The following is a 23,408-nucleotide window of genomic DNA, read 5'->3' on the forward strand; positions in this document are numbered from 1 at the left end:
GGATTTTACAGTTCTATCAGTGCCTGCTTGATTGTATCAGCATAAAGATACTGATGTCTCCAGGATGCAGCTTTACATGTGTTACTAGCAGTGCTAATGTTGAGATCACTGATACTGTTGAAGTCATGAGGGTTTTTTTAGAATAAGATCACTGTCACGCTTCTTGGCTCTGCAAGGCCATAACCAGCACATCACATTTTGACACGAATTAAGATTAAAAAGCCCCACCACACACGCAACAGCAGCAGCCACAGATCTCCTGGCAGAGCGGCACTTCATCTCAAATGCAGCCAGTAGGCGAGAAAACACAGCATTGACTGGCTTCTTCTCAGGTGAGCCAAATACTCAGGCAGATGAAGATCCTGAACACCAAGGATCAAGCAAGTCAGAAATCTGGACAGCAAGCACTTAGATTGCCAGCAGCACTGCCAAGAAGAACAATCGATGGTTTTCTTAAAAAACAAAATATAGATAGATATCAGATATGTAATGCAAGCAGCATTTATTTTTCCGGTTGGAAGTGGACATTTTAAGCAGATGTAAGCCAGTAACTTGTCAGGGTACCGTTCTTCTTTCCCCCATGTGACAGTGTACACCCATGGCCAGAAATATGCGACTGCTGCTCTCTCTGCTAACTTTACAAGCAGTCGTTCCTTCTTTTCCTCCACCCCATCCTATCCTTTACTTTACACATCCTTCTCCTAATTTAAGGTAGCCCTTTCCCTCTGGCTTCACACTGTGACCCTGCGTGTTACTGTTTGAAGGAAAGTTGCCTTTCGTCAACTCTTTCCTCCCCAAACCCAGACAACTGCCAGCAATGCTAAATTAAAAGCTGTGTAGTCCAGCAGAAGCAACAGAGCGTGGGTTTGCAATGAATTTCTGTGTCTCAGTTGATTGACTTCTTAGCTGTAGCACAAGCACGGGTCATTACTTAAAGACTCTTTACAGGGATTTCACTGCAAAACAAGCTTCACAGTGAAGTTTGCTCTTCAGGCAACAGAAAGCAGTCTTCAGTGGAAGATTTCTCCTATTAGGAATTGAAAGAATCTATATAAGGTATCTTCTCCTGCTCTGGGATCACCCATTGTAGCTTTCCATGCCTTCTGTTCATACTGCAGGATTCTATTAACATGGTTTCTCCCTGCTTCTATAAAACTTTGTAAGAATTTGATATTTTAGAGCTCTGTTGAAATTTGTTGCCGATTTCGTAACAGTGATGAAGCACACGCTTTGCCCCGTTTCTAAATGAAATCGGACTACTACTTGCCTTAAAACTGTATTGGCAAACAAACTATTCCATAGCTGTTTACAAAATGCACCTGCATTTTGAGCAAGTTATTAACCTTAGCTTTCTCTTAACTCTGTATGAAAAAGCCTTGCTAAGAAGTCAGCCATCTGCATTTCAGTGATCGTAAAATGCTTGCCATCCTTGTCAGAATTCCTTGCACAAACTATGTTATACAATAGTGATGTGCACATTATATAGTGTGTTTTGTTGAAGATCCATAAGGAGTTTAAATGCGTCAACAGAAAAACATGGTCACTTAATATTTGCTTTTTGAGGCAAGATTGCCTTGAATCTCCTTGAAAGCTTCAAAAGTCTTCAATCTTAGGTGACTGTTGGAAGACAAGGATCTCAATACAGGAAACTTTCAGATACTGTGAATAATCTGTTCTGCCTACACCTTGCAGTTGGTTTGCCTTTGCTGAATTTGAACTTCATGTAATGTACAAGAGCATTTTTAGTGTAAGGTTGAATACGTGCTTATTTGTTTCTATGGCAAACTCTGAAAAGCTCTGAAACAGGATCAAACTGGGAACAGGTCCTCACGGAGTCCACAGGAACCATCCTGACTACAGGAAATGTACTCCACACACGTGGCAGAAATTGTATATTGCTATTAAGGAAAAAAAAAGCTCCTCTATTAACCTAGCAACATATTTACTCTTCAGATGAATACTGACACACTCATTGCAGCTGGAAGTGTTTATTGTAGCACATTTACAACGTGTAAACATTCAGACAGAACATGTTTAGTGTCCTCCACCTTTGTGCACAGCATTATACATTGTCACACATACCTATGGGATTGTTGCTCACAAATGCAAGTTATCTAAAATATGCTTCCCTTTGGTTTTCTATTCTGCTCCCAGACTGAATAGACTATAGAAAATAAGGCATCCATTAAATGGTATCACAATCAACAAAGTATATAAACTAAGCTGTCAAACTGAACTTTTATAAGATCTAATGTTTCAGACAGCCGCTGACAGTACTAGATTATGAGGTTGGTAGGAAACATCCAGTTTCTAAAGCATGGAGAGATATGACTCTCAGAGACATATCTATTAAATACATATGTGTTTAACTTAGTTTAGACTTCAGGTTTACAGACTTGTGTACCACAGGAAGATTTCAGATAAAAAATAGATATTTCGAAAGTGCTTTTGTCTGACTTTTCCTTTAAAAACATAAGGTGAGCACACTGCGAAGCTGAAGGCTGTAACTGATCCTACCCAGTGCTGGATATAGGAGAACATCTACATTTCTCCACTCAACTCAGCCCTCAAACTTCAGTTCTGGCCCAGCATATCCCTGGCCTCTCTGATAAGAGACTGCCACTTACAGTAAGTGGTATTTATGTTTATAGAAATATTTAGTTTATGCTCTCAGCCATAGTTGAATGGCTTGTGTATCAATTCACTGTAATGTCTCCAGAAACAAGTTACGCCAAATTTCATAGTTTTAGTTTATTTTTACTATGAATGTAGATAAACAAGAAATGCTGAGGGCTCTAGAGTGAGCTTTCATTCACTCTGTGCCGGGTCAGCCATAGCTAGATAATGCCTGCAGTACTGAGGGCTAGGTTGGTGTTCAAAGTTGCAGTTGTCCAGCACTATTTCTACTTCTTCTTGAAAGTTACTGCATTTCTAGTCTACTCACATAATCTAGCCAAATCTCTGAACACAGACAGCTTTTTAATGCCCTTTGCATTCTAGCACAGTTTAACTGAGGAAACAAATAGAACAAATCTAATAAAAAAAACAACCCACCAAGACCCCTGAACTAGCAGTAAGAGTGCCTAATCAGAAAGACTGTAAGTTTATTGCAAGCTTCTGCCACAGGCTTGTACTGTTTTTTGAGAAAAGCAAATTCAGGGTTTAGGTGTAAGGTTTTCCACCAGCTCCACTGTCCAATTCTTGCAATGTGTGCTGCTTTAAAGCCTCCATGATACACTGCCACAATCCATTACGTACGTTCACTAGGACCTGTACAGGAGAGGGGGAAAAAAAGTTGTCAGGTGCATGCATCAAAACAATAGTTTCATTGTAGAGGAGCCTTAAAAATGCATCTGAACTATTTAATTACTAATTTGACATACACTGATAAGAAACTGCTTGAACCACCATGAAACAGTTTGAACAGGTGAAAGAATTAAGAGGAGCCTTGTGTGTCCTGTAGGAGCATACGACTGTTTAAAGAGCAGAAGCCATAGAACTGATAACCCAACATCCCACTTGAGATGCTTATTTATTCCTACAGATCATTTGATTCAAAGTAAAACCAGAAGGCCACAGTACTGAGCTACAGGAGCAATGTCCAGTATTTGCAGGCAACTGCAAAGTCAGCCCCTGGTCTAGCTTCTAGAGAAAGAAACACACCATTTCCAGTTTGGAATATTAGCATGCATAGTATGAGGCACACATGTGCATCAACACCTTTTGGACCAGGATAAAAATCACTAAAGAACAGGTAATCAGTTCAGGAAACAAGGCTCTGAAACCAGGCACTTCAATGCCTACAGCTCTGTTTGAGTCCAGGGCACTGCTGGCTGCCCAATGCTCCTGAAGAACAAATTGCTTGAGAGTAACCAATTTTTCCCTTTCCAATGCTCTTCTAGAGTCCTGATCCCCACCTCCAAGTCAGTGGGAGAAGTATTACATCCCCACCCTGTCCCACCTCATGTTGCGTTTCTTGCCTGGTTAAGCTGAGAGGTGTGTGCAGAAAAGGAAATATTAACATTTCGGTGCCCTTTACCCAGGAGTAAGATGCCCTGCTCTGCTTCATCCCACACTTTCATTTCAAGAAAGGCACTCAGTCGGAACAGCAGCTCTCCGCTCTGCACTGTCTGGCTGCAGGCTTTGCTCTCTCCCTGCTCCAAAATATGCCCCCTTCTCCTCCTCCTCAGAAATATAGTCTATCTATCTGGCATATAACAATATAGCACACCAGAAAAGCCCAATACCAAGGAGCTGCAAATGCCTTTGATCTTTTTAATCAAGCTGCAAATATTTTAAGGCTCCCCCACCAAGGGACCCTTCAGCAAGCAAGACTCAAGAGTTGCTGCCAGCCAGGTTAAATATAAACCATGTAACTTGCCATCAGTATTCCTGGAGAAACAGAACTTCAAATAACTGAAGCATTAAGCTTTCCATAGTGGAAGTTAGGCAATCCTTTTCCAAACGCTGTGATAATATCTTAAACTGTATGCTATCTTACAACCTTGGCAAGCTGATTTTCTCCCTAAGTTTCAGGCCTGCTACCATTTCAGTTAGGACACCTTACTGCACAAGGTATCATTAAAAAGACGACACTGAATGAGTTCAGTAAGTCCTGACTATTGCAATAAGTGTTAATCCTTGTGCATTATACATACGGGGTTCCTCAGTTACTGTATATATTATCTAACTTTCTGTACTATTTTTCATATGTGAAGTAATTCTTAATTTAAAAGTTCCCTCACCTCTCCTAAGGAGTTTGTTGGCTGCAGACATTTCACTGAAGTGCTCCATTCTAGAGCATTAGAAATAGTTTGGGATTTTTGTGGGGTTTTTATCCCCTCCACTCCCCAAAATTTAAGTACTCTTCACAGACATTATACCAGGGACATTTTGTGGTGTGTTGCTTCTGCATATACATTAATGTATAATTTTAATGTAGGTACGTACCGTTGCAACAACAGAAGAGAGATACAGAACTCTCATCCTCTAACCTGTACCTGCCAGAGTTTGGTAAGTCTTTGCACTGTGATATAAATCTCTGAAGTTCTGTCTCCGGAAAGCCATCTTGCTGGTAGTGCTAAAAATTGATATTTAGTTAAACCTTTAGCAGAGCAAAACCACACAATAACCCAAATCCTCCCCAGACCACTTTTCAGACATTGCTTAAGCCTGAATTTAGAAGATTCAGAGAGGTGAATATGGAATTACTCCTTTTCAGTAGATATTTAGCTTCCATTGGGGCAGGAAATCAGATAGGCTTGTAAGAAAACTGAAGTAGGGAAGGACTAAAAACTTCTGGTCATCACTCTGCACCCTCAAAAGTAGCCATTATATTTATTCTTTAAATTGGCATGCACTGCAAGTCAAAATACTGAGGGAGATGAGAGCCTTGATAGCACCAATCTTGCATTTTTATTCCAAACGAAGAGTAAGAGTTGATGCTTACCTTGACGGTTTCATACGTATCGGTAATGAGTGCAATGAAGAGACTCAGCACCATATAGATGAACAGGCTGATGAAGGAGTAGAGGTAGATCCTACTGAATAACCAAACCAAGTAACTTTTCTGCTGCATTTTTGCAAAGGTGGCAAACATGTCATCTCCATTGATCAAGGAAAAAAGACATTCGGAAACCATGTTCAGAGAGCGAAACTAGAGAGAAGGGAAGAAGACAAGGACATCCGTCGCCGCTTTATTTGAATCCAAAGACTGTACATAACATGAAGAAGATGATACACAGCTGTTGACTGGCTGCCTTGGATCTCTTTGTATGCCCAGGGGATGACAAGGTGCAAACAGTAGAACATTTGAGGAATGAGCAAAGGTTGTCACCTCCTGTTCATATATACATTCAATTCATTCACCCGTAAACTCCTGCTGGAGCAGGTAAGCCAATTTAACTTTTGAAAGGGATAAGAATAAAGTCTCCAAAGCTTTAGTCTGACACCAGTGTTCTGCATGATGAAAATTATTTCTCAAAATACCAGCATGTGATTGGGAGTCACGGCAGCTTCTACTTCTGACTCAGAGCTTTCATAACTCGAGGAAAGTCTGATTGAGTCATGGAAGTCAGGCTCCTCAACCAGAGCAGCATCATGTTGAAGATGCGCTATTTTTATATTAAGGGAAGCCTTGACATGGAAACTTAGAAGGCAACAGTAGTAATCTCTCATTTGTTTGAAATCCATTCTGTTATTCAAAAGTTGTCTTTTTTCATGTTAAGTATATTACCTTCACGTGATATGGTCCCAGTACGATCCATCCACAGAAACAATAGCCCAGGTAGATCATAGCAGCACAACAGCAGAACCTCATTACGTTGGGCAATGCTGCTCGCAGTGTTAGGATGAGAAGCTACACAAAGCAACGCAGACAGTTAGAATTCAACCAGGCATTTCTTCCAGTCCTCTTATAGCAACAAACAGAATAAATACCAACAGCACGAAGATCCCAGGAGATCCTTACATTATACTTCTGAAAGAAACCTAGGTAGCGAATGACTCCAAGCCACACAAGCATAGTGGATGTTCCTAGGAGTATGCTACAGACATCGTAACTTGTCAGACTCTAAAAAAAAGAAGAAAAAAGGAAAAAAAATCAAGTCTGACAACAACTGACAGGTTCTAAATTTGACTCTCATTACTACAAAGATCTTTTAAGAAACATTTTTTTCCTTGGCAATCTCTTCCGTTAAAAATTACTTTGGGGCAATATGCATTAGAGAGCAGAAGTCCCACCAAAGAGCAAGGACACTTTCAAGTGTAACTCATTTCACATGTCTTTACATTTGGCTGTTTGGAAAATAGATTCTGACAAGACAAGCTTCACTTGCAAGGCCAAGAGCGCAGCTGCCCTGCAGGTGCAGAGACACCCCCTCTGTACCTGGCTCACTAAGACCTGCAGACTGGCGCTGCAAACATTTTTATGCTGCTTCCAGACCTGCAGCAACTGCTTCTAGAATCTGCATCAATAGATTCCCCAGAGCAGCTTGGGAATCTCTCCACTGCATCCCAACGGACAGTGTAGACGTGACTTTAGAACTGCAGAGCAAAGAAGGTTCTTCCAGCACGTAGGCAAAGCAGTTTTGAAAAAATAGCATGACTGGTCAGCAGAGCTCAGATAAATACTAAAGAGGATCTTGTCAGGTAGCCGGGAACTGTGAGGTGTAGAAAGCTATCAAGGAGAAGACTAATTAGCTTCTAATTAATTCTAGCTGGAACTTCATTTATATTTTATTGGCACTTCACTGTTTTTTTCCACCTATACATACTGGCCTGTTTTCATCCAAAGTAGCATATACCCTGTTCCCTGAACTGCAGCTCTACTTTGAAATGAATCATGACAGCTTACTTGAATAAGAAGTTTTCACTATTTTCTGTTTTTATTCCTCTAAGAGTTGGCTAATCTTTTACATTAGCATAATTCATTTACAGCTTAATAAAAAACAAATATAGGCTACTTTAATGTGAACTTGTTATTCAGCCATTAACTGTCACACAGTAACATGGAACAAGATCTTGTTGTTATGGCTTGCAAAATGAAGTGAAATGTACCTGTAGAGAAGAGTTTTAGTAAAATACTCTCTTAGAAAAGAAACGTATATAAATAGATGTATTTTTATATATATATATATAAGATACCGGAATCCCAAATGCAAGATCTTACTCTAGTCTTGTTCTTGTCTTTGCTTCTCCCAAAGCAGGATGGAGTTATCTCTTATCTTAGCCAACTTCCTCATAGCTTCTTTCTACTCCTAAGAACTGAGTTTATAGTTCCTAAGGTAAGATAGGGCAATTTGTACAGGGCGTTTATGACAGTCAAGCTGTCACCAGATGGATTTCAGACCCGTTCTTTCATCATTACTGTCCAAAGTCTGTTGTGTTGCAATGTCACACTTCAAAGTCACACTTCTGCTACAGATTTGGTGAAGCACAACATTATCTGAATATTAGAGTGCTTCAGAATAGCATATTACAATAATTTTTCTTCCCTAATTCTGGCTGCACATACTATGTTTTAAAAAGTTTTTTTTTCTGTATCAAGTTTATTTTAGAAATTGAAGGCCTAGAACCTGGCTATGGCTGACTGTTATGTACACGTTAGAAACCAGAAGCTGTGAAAGCAGCAAAGTGATCTTTAAAGGGAGACTCTCTGTGCTAGTTAAACACTTGTTAAATGAGGAACAGAAAGTTAAATGCTAAATCTAAAAAAAAAAAAAATAAGCAAATAAGCAAAGTGGTCCTAAATCGGGAAGAGAGGAAGTCAACAGTCTTAAACTTTCAGAGATGAAGTTCGTTTTATTCCTTGGAGTCACAAAGCAGCAAAGAAAATTAGAACTATAATATCTGGTGATATTTGGAGTTTTTCAATCTTGCAATTGGAAACAACACATCTCAGTTGTAATTCCACAGAAGAAGATAGAGTTTTAAAATTTCATGCCACTCAGAATCAAGTATAGCCAGCCTAAAGTCCTCCGAGAGATTTAAACGTAGCTGGGACAGAAACAATCTGTTTTGCTTCCACCTGACAATATAAAAAGCTTACCTTGGCTTGTATCTCCATCTTTAGAGTTGATCCAACAATAGTTAAGACATCGCTAACCATAATCAGGATGTACCATCCATTGACAAATTCCATTTGATCACTGAGGGATACTTCTTTCTTATAATAATATAGGAAAAAGCTTACAAATTCCTAGGGGAAAGGAGGAAAGAAAAAAGTTAATCAGACTTACACAAGCCATGAAGACTTTCCAAGGAAAGAGTTATACCCACCCTTTGGAGCCGAATTCCTTTAACCACTGATCGTGTGCAAAGGATCAATGAGGCCAGACAAGTCAATATAACAAAAGCATCAAAGATCATCATGTAATGAGTGTTCTTCTGTACTGCAAGAACAAAAATGTATATGTTTATAATCAGATGCATTTCATCTTGTTGACCATCTTCAGTATTGAAATAAGAATCAAGTTTTGATGTTAACTAAGTTTATACAACTGAATTAAGAAAAAATCTTAGCATTCTTCCCACAAAAGTTTATCTATCTGACATATTTTTATGAGAGACACAAGTGCATCTGCACTACAGATACCACTTCAGTTAATTTAGGAAGGTTGATACCACATCAAAAATATACCAGAGCGTGAGTGCTTCTTACAGCCTTATGAAATTAGAGGTGGGAGTTGTCCATTTTACAAGTACTGGAATGGCCTTTGGAGTGACAGAACTTGTCAAAAAAAAAAAAAAAAAAAAAAAAAATCCCAGGAAGATACAGTATGTATCTTCTCTTCCAGACCAGTATTTGACTATCAGATAGGTTTTCTGTCCTAGAACAGTGCTGATAATTTGCATTGCTGCTCAGCTAGCCAAGACCAACATTGAGCTAGACATAAGTTCTCCATCTCTTACATTACTAAAATTCACAGTCTTGATCAACTAAGGTCAAATTTTGCACCAAATCTACCACTAGACATCTTTCTGGTTTTTATACCTATCATACAGCTGAAACTAGATGAGACAGTATAAGGATTAGGTTTTTAATGCTAAAAGAGTGATTGTTTGAGAAAAAAATTGCAACAAATTAATGCTAAATTTGCAAGAAGATGCAGCAATTCTCCAAAATGGGATGCCGAAGTTCTAGTTGACTTCACAAACTGCACTGCTCAGAAAAAGCCCACCTACTTCTTGCTTATACCAAAGTCACTAACACATGTACTGTTGCCATTTAAGTTGGTTTTGCAGTGTAGTCCAGAACAGCAACAACTTCTTGTTGTCCGATTGCAATCATTACCTTTGTATTTTTCCTTGTCTTTCAGAAAATAATACCAGGTACTCCAGGAGATGATTTTGAAAACCGTTATAGAAGCAATCTACATACATACCAAATGTGGATTATTACAGAAGCCTGGTATCAAAACCTTCTTGTATTGCTGCACTAGCAATCCGTTAGAGGTAGCATGCCATCTGGCGTGCATTTATAACATGGCAGCTAGCAAAGCTAGTTGATAAAGAGTGTTTAGTGGAACATGCGTTTGCATAAGTGGTGTGTTTTGTACTCTGTGATGCATTTCATTAAATTCCCCAAAATTAATTCCAATCTGGATCTTTAAAAAAAAACACCTTCTCTTTTTTTTACTACCAGCTCTTCACTTCCTAACCTAGGCATAGCAAAGGGGAAAGTGGCAAAGTAGAAAAAAGGACCCGATTCAACCTATTGCTTACTTCAGGAAAAAAAATGAAAAAATAAGTGGAATTTAGAGTCCTAGAAAGCTTCTGGCTTTCAAAGATATTATTTTCTCTAATCAAAAAAGATCTCAGACAATGTTTTGACCAGACCCAATAGCTGCCAAAAAGGGTGCTCCTGTAAGTAACTATTTAACATGGATTATTTAACCATACTGTGCATCTCAGTTACACCCAAATACACACCAAACATCATTTAAGCAGCAGTAAGAAGTGTTTCTAGCCATTCCACTCTAGCAAGCCTTAGCAACCGTGCTTCCTTGTCTTTCCTGGTGCTAAGTCCTGAAATAAGAGTGAATCAGTTTCAACTTTCCACCACTATCATGTGTCCTTCTGTTGCCTGGTGCTAGAAGAACAGTTCACAGCCCTACCTTAAGCGATGAGCAGCGTAAGATCAGTAGCCAAAGCTAGAAGGATGCACAGCGAGGTGTGGAAAAATTTTGGTTTGACAGCATCAATGGTGCAAATTTTGAGAACTGCTAGGGAAAGTAATGGTGTGGCTGGATTCCCAGGATTTCAGATCAGAGGCTGAAGAACAACAGTTCCTTAGAAAATGAGGATTTAGAGCACACTCGCTAGAGAATGTATGTCAATAGTGCCTCATCTTTTAATAAAGAAAAAGGTTAACAAACATTGTGCTAGCGTGGCAGAAGTTTAGCATGAAAATTTGAACACAGTTATGTCACTTACTTGATCCAGAAACATGCCAGTCTTTACATTCCCTGATTGCTATGTCGTTGTCTAGACTTATTTTAATTCTTCCACTATGTGCTTTATTATCAAACACGATCTGTATTAACAAAAGAAAAAAAAGTGCATGTCTTTTTAAAGTTAAACCATTACATATGTAGCACACTGTATTGCTAAGCTTGCATAATGATTCAGAATAATTCTCCTAGGGGAGAAGTTACGAAACTTGTTTAAGTTTAAGGTCATTCCAGTTTATTCAAATAAATGCTGTCAAAGTGAAAGACAAATCCAGTGAACCATGTATTTGCCACAAATTGCTTGATCAGCTAGATACTAGGTGAAATAATTATTTTAAACTTTATGATCTGAAAACAACCTTTCCTAGAAGCATCTCTCTAACGAGAAGAGGTTTATGCTGTTGTTATGCTTCAGATGGATTAGAGCACAAAAGGCTGTAAGCCAAGCAAGTGCTTCAGGACCACATCACGAGCACTCAAAGCTTAACCTCCCACTGGCGGTTATTTACAGGGTATGCTAAGCCACGACAGAGTAATCCAGACACCACTGGGGACCGGTCAATGGTGCCCAACATGCTTCAGAAAACATCTGCACTGACTGTGCACGGTAAACCAGCAAGAACGATTCTCGTTTTGAACAGAAAGACACGCGGCAGGCTTCCGTGTACCGTCAGAGTGAAATCGTAACAGTCGGGGAGCTCGTGGTGACGAACGGTCTGGAGGTTGATTGCCTTCAGATTGAACATGAGCTGCACCGTCACCAGTCTGCAATAGAGCTTTGTATTAGCTTTTCACAGGGAAAATGCATGAATACCCCAATACAGGAGGTGCTGATTCCTCCTCACCTGTGGAAATCCAGAGTGAAATTCAAATTGTGCTTTCCCACTGTTGTGTTGTCTAACGGCGTCACCGGCTCAATGTACAAGCAGTCTGCAATGGATAAGTACTCACAACAATATCTCGTGGGTTATCATGCTCCTTAACTGTAATCTGCCTTGCCCACTCCCAAGGCTGGAAAGAGCTGTTGACTACGCCAGGCAAGATAGCACACTTAACTGAGGAGTCGTTTGGAAAGTTAGCCGACAAATAGATTGGCTTCCCTGAACCAGCCAAGTTATTCATTGTGAATTCATAGGGAAGGCTCCTGAAATTAGCCCAAAATACTTGTATTAGATGGTCGTCAGTGCTAACAGCTCATCACTTGTTTTGTGGCAGTAGCCATAAAGGACTGTTACCTTGGAGGTGAGGGCTAGAGGTTAGTTACACAGTAGTTTTCTTGCCATTTTGGCTCCTAGTAAGTTCAATATAGATCATTTGATAGGACTATACAATACTGGATGTTTATGAGAATTCATCATATATGTAGGGTCCCTCCTCCCAAAGAACTGATATAATAGATTAGGTTCGTTACCAGTCACAATCTCTGGGTCTATATCAAAGGTGTCATTTCCAGGACAGATGGTTCCTCGCTTGTAGAACTGCTGACACACGGCCAGAGCTGTCTCTTCTGCTCCCCTCTTCTCATAAGCATGGTTTCCAACAGAAATGTTGGGCAGCTGTAAGTACTAAAGTTCAGAACAGACAAACCAACTTAGATGGCACCAAAACTGCTCGTCTCTGAAAAACACCCCAGAAGTGCCTGGATCTGTGCCACAACCCATCCTTTTTATTTAAAAGGTCACCTAAAGAACTCTGAAACCTACACCACACTACAGCTGAGTCCTCGAATACTTTAAGGTATTTATTTGACAAAAACAGCAAGTGCAGGATTTGGATCTAAATACCTTTTTGCTTATTATTTTTTTTTTCTTTACAGTCCTTACTAGAAAGCCTAATTTTTATTTGCAAAGCACTCTGGCTCAAATCCAAGGCTTGCATTTCATGCAGAATTAGTATACTGATTAGCTTTAAGGATGTCGCCACAAGTACAATGCTCTGGCAATGACAGAAAACCTGAACGAGTCGACATTCTAGTCTTAAGCAACTGACACAGAAGTTCAATTTCGGACATCAGCAGGGGAAGGTGGAAGAAGAAAAAGGTATGCAGGTAAAGAGCATGTGTATTGTATACATTGCAGCAACAATCCTTACCTGGTTTATTGCAAAGAATATCTGGTCATAGACATCTGTTTGTGTGTATACAGCATAGGTATCATCCATTCTGTCCATGTATCCTTTCAAGAAGAGATGTTTGAATGCAACAGTGTTCTCTTCTTTGAAGGCAACCACCATTTGGTTGCTCAATCCAAAAACCACCAGCTGAAAAAGACATTTATATTTCCTGTTCAAAGACAAAGTTGGCTTCTGGCTTAACATGTGAATCCTGTCCTGCAAACAGCCACTCTTTTATCACACTGGTAGACAGGGCACTTATATGCAGGCTGCTCCATTTCACGGCTGGTCAAAAGAAAGTTTGACTTTAGGAATCAATGGGTTTCAAGAACGTTCCTTTAACACGTTCACCAGCATCTTGGCCAAGGACTCGCATTATTACAAAGAAAAGGATGCTATATCAAATTCAAGCTACCCATATACTGTTACACGTGCTTTGTTAGTTCAGCCTGACATTAATAGGACGTGCCTTGGGGAATATCAGTGTACCTCAGCCAAAAAGGCAGGACAGGACTTAACCAGACCCCACTTTGGAGTCCTCACTCCAGTGCAGAAAAGGCAAATTGAGGACGACTCAGGAAAACAAACATCCCTCTCTCAGATTTGCGTGAAAGGTGCTTTGAGAATAACTGATCAAAACTGTGCTTGTAACAGGATAACCTCTGAAGCTGTCAAAAAAATATATTGCAATTGTCCATGAAGAGTTAGCATAAAACCCTGCTAGCTACTATCCAGGCTGGAAAAGGTTTCTAGAAGAATGTGATGTATTGTTTGTGGGAGCTCGCAATTCTCTTTCGTGACTATTGTTTCAAATCTAGTGTCAGCAGTGTTGTGAAGAAACTTATCAGAGATAAGTCTGAATCAGTAGTCTACAGATTAGTTTTATTGCCACAATGCAGACTGGATATGTAGGTTTTGATAAGGATGACAATAAAATGCTCTGCGGGCAAGCTCAGCGTGCTAGGCACACAGGAATACACCAGCAAATCAACAGTGCTAAAATTGAATTACCTACTGGCAGATTTTCTCTCAAAAGGCTAAATCAGCATTAGTTTCTTTCTTATTTAGGTTCTTCCACCATCAAATTTTATTTTTAACTGCAAAATGGGACAGATGATAAACAGAGGATGATGGTACATTTCAAACTAAAGCGGTAAGTAAGGGATACAAACAGACTTCCAAATGTATAGCAAAAGAATTATTATTCCTGCAGTTTGTCCCATCATTCATGCAACCGCGGAAAACATTCTTCTCCATACTTGTATTGTCATAGCACTGACACCACCATAAATGTAAATCACATGCGGGCAACTCTGAAGGATCATCATCTGAGGCATTAGAAAGATCTTATGAAAGATCTTCTTCTGCCTTAACCACAGAACTTTGAGACAAACAGTTGCATTATAGGCAGCAGATAAATGTGTTATATGAAATCCATGGTGCAAGGCTGGGTGAGAGGAGGAGTGGGGCAAAATTTCTGTTTTTTTCAATACAAGAATTTGTATACCATATGCAAGGCATAAGCAAACATCATGAAAAAGCTACTGATTTCAGTTCCTATCGCTGTGATATTGAAACACGAGCGACTGTTCCTTCCCTCGAACACAAACACACTCAGAGTGAAGACGGTGTTGGGGGGAACTGACGTGTAAGGATGCCATCCTTTGCGGGGGGGGGAGGGAAAGGAAAAAAAAAAAAAGTAAAGTAGAGCCCTTCAACATGGCTCCTTTCATCTCCGCTCTTAGGAAAGCTATCTTTCAGTCAATAGTTTTAGGAGAAAATGATGCCATCTGAGATCTAAGCTGTATATATGCAACTAAGACAGTTTTGCAGCCTATCCTCTCCCTCTCTCTGGATCACACCAAGAATAGCATTTGTCCCTGCACTCCTTATTTGAATTCCCATGGGCTAAGAAGAGTCCCTGCTTCCCTAGTTACTCACCTGAATAGTAACCATTGCTATTTTGAGTAGCTGAATCCCAAGTTTCCAAGGTTTCCTGCCCCGGGCCCAGAATTTCTCACATGGGTTCATGAAGAAGAATTTTAACTTCCTTCGAAGCTGGTCTTCCAAAAGCCCCTCCTGTGATACTGACAGGTGTCGTCTGTAGCTGCAAAGATTTTCATCATTGTGAGCGCTGCAGCTGCTCACGGCCACTTCAGGATTTTCCATCTCTGAAATGAAAAGAAGCCTGTGTCAGTTGGAAAACATGCAAGCATGGATACAGTAGCGTCAGATCAGTCTGCATTGGCAGCCTGGACTCCAAAGATGTTTATCTTTTGTGAGAGGCACTTGCACATTACACTGAATTTCAGACCTTCCTCATAATATTGCATGTGTTCTGCAGAATGCAAAGAAAAGGTTGGGCAAGCTCTTAAATTTGCAGATAGGCTGTCAGGACATTTTTTTAATAGTGGAATTTCTGCCCATTTGGAATTATGGAGTCACGTGCTGAAAACGTCTTCCTCTCTCACTTGCCAACAATGCCACATAAGCAAGACATCCTGACTCATTTCCTTCTGTGTCCAGAAGGGTACCAAATGAGTGTTTACTCTTCTGGAAAACTTATCTACTTCTGTAGCTAGCATTTTTCCCTGCTGTCCAGCCCTTGAAAGAAATGGGATTTTCAAGACAAGACAGCATTTTTATTAACCATCAGTATTAGCATCGTTCGCTCTTGGAAATGGAGATTCAGCATGCCAAACTGCAGTTCAGATAAATTACCTGAGCGCATTAACTTGTCATTTAGCAAGATTATATCTATTTCTTCAGCCATAAAAGGCTGAATGCAAACCAACGGTGATCATGAACCAGACAAAATGACGAAAAGGTTATCGTATTCAAGCATCGTGGTTAGCCAGAGGCTCACATTTTAGATGAGTGTGAGAGGAAAGATGATTAGAAGAGAACCTTATAAACATATTTCGAGACATTACTCTCTATAGTATTCAGCATGTTTAGATGTTAATCTGTTACTAACTTCACTGACTCCCAAACATTTTATAAATGCTTTATAAAGTACTTCAGAGGTAGCCAGGAATATTTATTTCAGATAAAAGATTTTTGACATTAAGAACAGAGGAGGCAGGCTAGGTTGTGAATAAATTTAAAGATGCGCCACATTAGACAAATTATTTTTAATTTGCATAAGCAAAGTTTCTTATAAAACTCAAACAAAAAAAAATCATCACCAAGATTAATTTTTAAAAACGCATCGATCACATCCGCTCTCCTCAAGCAGCCATCGCACACACCAGAGCACGAGTCTGTTTTCAGATACTATTCAAGACCCTCAATTTCCCCAGCTGTCCGAGAGGGCAAGAAAAGTTTTGAATCAGCAGTTTAACACTAAGAATAGGCCCATAAATAAGCTTAAAAAAAAAAAAAAAATCAGCTCCAGTTTTATCAGGTCTCCATTGTCCCGTGGGACAGTATGCCACAGTTTCCACTCATCTTTCTTACAGCCTATCAGTCATTTCTAAGTTAAGCCCTACTCTGATGCTGCAATATTCCTGTCAATGTATGTGCTTGATTTCAAACAAACAAACAAATAAACAAACAAAAAACATATCTAAATATACACACACACACACACTCCTTGACCTCACGGCCCCCCGGGTCGCACAGGGGCCGACGCGGGCCTCTCCTCCCCTCCGCGGGGTCCCCGGGAGCCGCATCCCCGGCCGCGGCGGAGCAGCAGCCCCCGCTGCCCCCCCCGGGCTCGGCGAGCCCCGGCCGGGCGCTGCTTCACCCTGGCACCCGCTGGGATCCCCCGCCCCCGCTTCGTGCTTTCAAAGCCACGGCTTCGGCGTACCTGCCAGCCGGCTGGCGTTACGGCCCGCCGGGTCCCGCTGCTCCCTGGCCGCCCGCCCGCCCAGGCAGCGGGGCCGGCGGCTGCTGGCGCCGCGGGGGCGGCCGCGGGAGCCGCCGTGGGAGCCCGCTGCCCGCAGCCGCTGCCGGCCGCCACCCCGCCGCTACCGGTCCGGCGCCCTCCCGGCCGGCGCGGCTCCGCAGGGGGCAGGGCCGGGGGGGCTCCGCCGGCCTCCGCCAGCCCGCCCCAGCCTCGGGGGCCGTGCGGGGCCGTGCGGGGCCGTGCGGGGCCGGGCCGTGCTGTCTGTCAGCCTCTGCCTCGCATCCCCTCCTGCCGCGCGCGACGGGCGGCTCTATATACGCTTTCCATAGGATGGCAGTGCCGTCTCCGGATTTATTAACTTGGGCGCCTGCGTCAGGAGAAAAAAAGGTACCGCTCATGTTATAATTAGCTGTGCCCCATCTGTAATAACAAAAAAACCAAACAAACCACCTTTCTGGTCACAGACCTGTAGTTATGACGGGCGGCCAGCAGTACGGTGAACAAGGTGGAATGACTGACATGCGTAAGTCGTTCCACTTACATGCAATTAAGCTATTAAAGTTATTAACTGGGCTTCAAAGAAACGGTCTCCTGTCCTGGGTCTCGGCCAGTTTCACCGCACGGCAGAAATGATCGCTTCGGTGTCGCTGCCGGACGGGAGGATAAAGCCGGGGTTAGGATAACTGCGTCCAGTCACCAGCTGCCTCAGCCGTGCTGCAAGCACCCATGCGAGCGCTGGTACAGATAGCGAAGGTAAAATAAGGACAAGGCAAACCCAAGGGGAGTAGCAGGCATCTTATGAGAGGGACCTTCCTGGCTGGAGACAGAGAAATGGAAGAGAGCAAGGATCCCTCCTGCCTGCAGTGGGGAGGGCGGACGGTCCCTGGAGTGCCACCAAGGACCAGCATTGGGTGCTGCACGAACACAGAGGGAAAGATGCTCCGGGGCCTCTGTGTTTTACATGGCAGCAAAGCAAGCTAAATTGTTTTTATGCATCAAAAATATGAATGATGTGGAATACAAACCTTCATATTACCAAATCGCACCGAATCACCTCCTTCCCAGCCGGAGACGCCCCCAGCACTGCCTGGCAGCTAATGGCGAGGAGATGCTGGGACCGGGGGACCGGGGGTGGCTCCTCTGCAGGGGTAGCTGCCGCCTACAGACCCCATCATGCTCTGCTCCCACTCCCCGCGGGCGGCGGCGAGCCGCCCGCGCACAGCATGCCGGGGCGTGTAGTTTTTATCTGAACAGCCGCTGTCCTACGAGGAACCCCCAATAGCGGCCTCCCCTCGCGGGGGCGGGTTTGAAAAGCAGAGCGCTGATTGCCTGTCGGGAGCGTCAATCCTGGCCCGCCCCGTTGCCCTGACAACCGCGCGGCGCCAGGGACGCGGCGGGCCGGGGCCGCGGAGGTAGGGGCGGCCGGGCGGGGGGCGGCGGCCGGCGGCCGGCGGCCGGGGGCGGTGGGGACCCGGCAACGCGAGGAAGCGGCCCTGCTAGTGGAAACGGGTGAAAAATGGCAGGTTTGAGAGCACGGGCAGCAGCCGGCGGGGAATGCCCGTGGGGCCGGGCCGAGGCGCGGAGCCCGCGGCCTGCTCGGTGCGACCGAGACCGCCCCAGCCGCCTCTCTCACCGCGTATCCCGCCAGCGGGCTCAGCCTCCGCCTCTGGCCCTGGCCTGCGGGAGGGAAGGGACGGCGGGCCCGGGGGTGGCTGTGCCGAAGGCTGGCGGGCGGTAGCGAGCCGGCCCGGGCGGCTGCAAACGCGCCCCTCACCCTGGCGCGAAGCCTTCCCAGCCCCCTCGGCCGGACCCCTGCCCCTCCGCAAGTGGCCTCCAAATTCAGCCCCCCCGCCCCAGTCTCAGCACATGATTTTGTTCCAGCAACCTAGCCCTCACGTTTCAAAGATGAGATGATTATTTTTCTTACTTTTCCTTAAAAAAAAAAAAAATTGATAAGTCTTATCAAGTGTAAATCTTTACAATATAACATTTCTCATTCAAAAGTCATAACAAGGCAAGGTATGCTACTGTTTGCTTCCTGACAGGATCGTGTTATGACAACTTAAATATCATACTTATTAACTATTGAAGTACTGACCAAATTGCTAATAAATTTTAATCATGTAGACCAGAAGTTCTGCCTGGGCCAGTGAGGGCCTGTGCAAGATTATAATAAAGCCATACTTCGGCTCTTCGCACCCCTTTGTCTTGGATTTATGGCTTCATTTCTGTAGCCAGAGGAATGATCATTATTTTTAGTAGTCCTCAATTTTTCATCTGTCAGCTTGCCCTGTTACTTTTTGAAACTGTGCGCTTTTGGCAGCTATCCTGTCCACAGGCAGTATGCTCCGTAATTCAACTAACAACTATTGTGCAATGAAATACTTCTGTACTCCTATTGTTTGTTTTCAATCTGCCCTTTGGTAAGCTCATGTGATGCCAGCTAGATCTTGTCTTACGAAAGACTGAATAATCACCCCCTGGTCACCTTCTCCATGCCTCTCATGATTTTATTGACTTCTACCATATCCTCTTCAGTCCAGGCTAAAAAGAATCCTAGTTTATTCCTAGTACAAAACATGTTCCATATCTTCAATCATCCATGTTATACCTTTTCCAATTGTGTTCTGTTTCTCTTTTAATGGAAGAAAGGAGAGAAACAGAACACAGTATGATCCAGTGTTTTAATGAAATTTTCCATTTTGTTCTCTATGCCTTTCTTATTAATTCTTAACCTAATTTTACACGTATTGTACTAATCATCCCAGAGCCTGTAACTACCTCTACTGGTTTCTATCAAATAACAAAATCTATACCTGGTTCAAGTAGGCCTAATTTAATGAAAAGCTATATGTGTGAAATCGGGTGCATTGAAATAGAACTATTCATATGCCAAAATGATTTGGTAGTTGCCAAAACTTTAGCTTTACTCCCTACAACTTCTGCAATGAAGTTATGTCCAACTATGCACGAGCATAACCAATAATACAAATTTCAGGTGTGTATTATTTGCTCTTTGTGTAGAGCAAAGTAGAATAAATTTAATCAAAGGGAACGTTGTACATAAATTTCTGGAGAGACGAGGTCATTCTCAAGATGGTATTTTTAACAAGTTCCTAAATGTTTACAGACAGAAATGTGATTTTTAGCTTGATAGTGACACAACAACAAAAAAGCAAGTAGCACATGTTTTTGATCATTTCCTTGTACTGCTTTTGTTAAATGGAAGCACGCTCAATTCTTCTGTCATTCCAAATTGTGGTAAATTACAGTGCTAAATTGGTAATGCACACAGGCTTGACCTTAAACCATTCAATTAGGCAACCAATGAATCATCCTGTGTCCTCAATTCAGACAGCATCTTTTGTAGTACTGATAGCTAATTAACTTTCCCCTTTTGCAGTACCTAGCAACTTCGCGGATTTGTTTTATAACTGTAAATGTTTCAGTACGTTAAATGATTAGGAGAACACTCTGATCTTATTTTTTCTCTTGAGCCTAATGTTCAAAATATTACAGCCATCTATAAATAAACTAGGCTACAAAATGTCAAACAAACAAAGTTGTCAAATATTTACTTGGGCTTTACCAATTAATGGTAATTGGTATTTACCAAATAATGTAAAGCTGTGTTCCACTGAAAAATTGCTGAAAAATTAGACTGAACATAGTTAATGAAGTTTTAATATAAAACATTGCCTAATTTTAAAAATAAAATATATGGCAATGTTTATGACAATTGATTTTCAAGAGCTATTCTTTTTTGTAGGTTTTGCACTCTTAAGTTTTTTAAATTATGTTAATTTAAATGTTGTTTCCAACCTCTCAATCACAGAATCATGAATTTATATAAGCATTAATGGAAAGACATAATACATTTGTATACTTCTGGACAAATACGCATATTAGAGGCCTTTCTAAATAAGCACTATAGAAATATCCCTAAGAGGATAGGAACTAAACACAGATTAAAGAAATTATCTTTTTTGACATGTTTTCAGACAGTCCTCTAATACAGACACCAATTTTGTCATGGTTTTCTTGATAGGATTTGGTACTTCGTGTAAAAACTTAGGGAGTGAAAAAAACCAAACCCCTGAAGTAAGAGGTAACTTCTGAAAATACTAGCTTTTATCTTACACATTAGGAACCATTAGGATTTTTGTTCCTTTATGTCTTTTTTGGAAGAGGAGGAGAGCAAAAGATTGCTCTTCAGTACCTATTTTTAAGTTCTCAGTGCGTGTTGGTTTCCCGCAGGGAGCACCTGGGGGTTAGTTGCGTAATCCAGTGTAAAAAACCCACTTTGCATACATACTTTGTAAACGGCTGTGGGCTTGATTATGCTTCCAGAGAAGTTTTTCAAAGTTCTGCCTTGGCGTTCTTGGAGGCCTTACATGTTTCCTAGCCACTGATAATCATATGCCCACAGGATGACAAATGGGCAGAGGCGATATGGTATTAGGGACGTTGTAAATGGAGATTATTACTTTGTACTTTTCTATCTGCTTTCCAGTTGGTGAGGTTCTGTGCATCACAGATGGAACCATAAACAGTCCTATTGATTCCTGTATTCATCTGCAACCCTTAAACAGGGATACTTTTTGTATTAACGTATGCATATACATACACTGGGTCACCGACACTGCCTTCACCAGCACTGCCCTTACCTGTATAGGGCTGTGTGTACCTCTACACCTGATGCTTTCGCTAAAGGAGGAGCAATTGCGTTACTGGGAGACAATTTTCAAAAGTTTTAACTGTTCTTATAGGTATAATATACTCAAAGTCAGTCAAAGGAAAAGGGATGTTTTTACTTGCAAGTTATTGTACTAAACATAGGCATGTGATTTATCTCAGCCCTCTCAGTGTTTCCTCTATTCATGTGACTTAGGGTTTAGGTTACTCAGAAGAAAGAACTCAAAATTTCCAAATTGGCTTTGTTTCGGTTTATAATTAGGAAATGGTGAAGTAAGACAATGTGACTGTAATATATATGAGATGGTTCATATTGTCCTTCAACTAATTTCTAAAACAGCTGGGCTCTCCTCCTATCCTGGAGAGCTGTCTCTTTTATCCAGAGGCATCAAGGTTGGTTTCAAATTAGAGTCATCACAGAATCCATTTATTAAATGGGTCACAATTTTTAAACATAAAGTGTACAAGAAGATGGATAAGAAATAGCGTTGCGCCTTTTTTTTTTTTTTAAATAAGGGAAAATGAGCCTCTTTTAACTATCTGAACTGACAGGCACTCTAAGTTAGGTAGCCCTAAGTGTTTCAGAACTATAAGCATATTGTTCAGTGTAGAGGCTCCTTTGAAAGATTATAACTGGGAAAATATATTCAATGTTAGACATAAATATATTGTCAATGTTTGCAGTCCTGTATTTGACAAAAAGACTGTGAGAATGAGGGCAGAAAAAACTCCTCACTTTCTCCTTACATTCATTATGCATGACTTGTGGGTTTTTTTTTAGTCTTCCAAAAACATCGTCCCTTCCAAGGCAAAAGTTTCAGAATTCTGAAACATGCATCTGTTTTGCATTGGTATGATCATTGCTTTTTGGAAAAAAGCAGATTTAATTGCTACAGTTTTTCAGATGGATTAATGAAGGGGGCTGTAGTTGCCATAATGATCAAACAACAGAGAAATGCACTAACATCCCATGGATGCAGCTTGTCACCTGTGATCTGCAAGATCCAGTATGATAGAGAAGAAAGCCTGAGGATTTTTAGAGTGTATTTTTCTATTTTGATTGGAGTGAAAAAGAAAAATGCATACCTGTAATAAGAGTGTCAGACTCTGCTCCCATTAAAGTCACCAGCAAATTTTACCTTGAATTCATGGGAAGTTAACATAGATCCCAAACCCAGGCTATGCCACCAGGCTATAATCCATGACCTATATCTTGCCATCAGTGGCCATCTCCAAACTAAAATTCAGATTGGAAGCTAACATTATATTCCTTGCTTCTGGAGTATTTGAGAACTGTGTTACAAAACAGAAAAACACTGTTTCTCAGTCTGGGAATGAAAGACCATCCCAAAGCCAGGATGACCACTGAAATTGCAAATGCACAGGCCACGGCGTGTTTGTTTTAACGCTCACACTATTTTAGGCCTTTCATTGGGCAAGTCTCAAGATAGAACATTTATTTTATAACCTCACCTTTTCACCGTGTCTTGACAGTAAATGGGCTGTTCACACGTGCAGGCAGACAGGCTGTAGCTCCTGTAAGAGTTCATCAGAAATAGTTATGTCATGACACAGTTCTTGAAGGTGCTGTCTCTTTCTGTCCTAGAAGTGCATCTGCTTTCCTCTTATTAGTGTGAAAATCATAATAGCATCCACATACTGTAGGTGCTTTGTAGACATTTAGAAAATGGTTCCTCTCCCAGTCAGTTTACAGTCTTAAAAAGAAGTGGGAACAGGGAAGAGAGAGGACACAAACAAACTTGAGACTCCTGTTGTCCTTATCCCAGCTGAATGCCTCT

General features: G+C 41.6%; 1 protein-coding gene across 7 annotated transcripts; it reads right to left on the bottom strand.

Moving 5' to 3' along the window:
- Positions 1–2,048: 2,048 nt before the first annotated feature.
- MCOLN3 (mucolipin TRP cation channel 3) lies at positions 2,049–23,147 on the bottom strand. Of its 7 annotated transcripts, none has more exons than XM_082313891.1 (14): positions 23,083–23,147; positions 15,006–15,235; positions 13,044–13,211; positions 12,364–12,517; positions 11,798–11,882; positions 11,621–11,717; positions 10,936–11,035; positions 8,779–8,891; positions 8,549–8,698; positions 6,443–6,571; positions 6,236–6,358; positions 5,450–5,656; positions 4,951–5,080; positions 2,049–3,270 (listed from the first exon to the last, which is right to left on the bottom strand). In XM_082313891.1, the coding sequence occupies exons 2-14, from the start codon at positions 15,231–15,233 to the stop codon at positions 3,251–3,253; spliced, it is 1,704 nt and encodes a 567-aa protein (XP_082170017.1). In that variant the 5' UTR covers positions 15,234–15,235; positions 23,083–23,147; the 3' UTR covers positions 2,049–3,250. The 7 variants fall into 7 exon arrangements, with proteins under 7 accessions (XP_082170017.1, XP_082170018.1, XP_082170014.1 ...); XM_082313892.1 differs by lacking the exon at positions 23,083–23,147 and adding an exon at positions 17,940–18,090 and having other exon boundaries at positions 6,470–6,571; XM_082313888.1 differs by lacking the exon at positions 23,083–23,147 and adding an exon at positions 17,940–18,090.
- Positions 23,148–23,408: the final 261 nt, after the last annotated feature.

Source organism: Platalea leucorodia (genome assembly GCF_965183815.1).
Source record: "Platalea leucorodia genome assembly, chromosome: 5".
NCBI classification, from domain to species: domain Eukaryota; kingdom Metazoa; phylum Chordata; class Aves; order Pelecaniformes; family Threskiornithidae; genus Platalea; species Platalea leucorodia.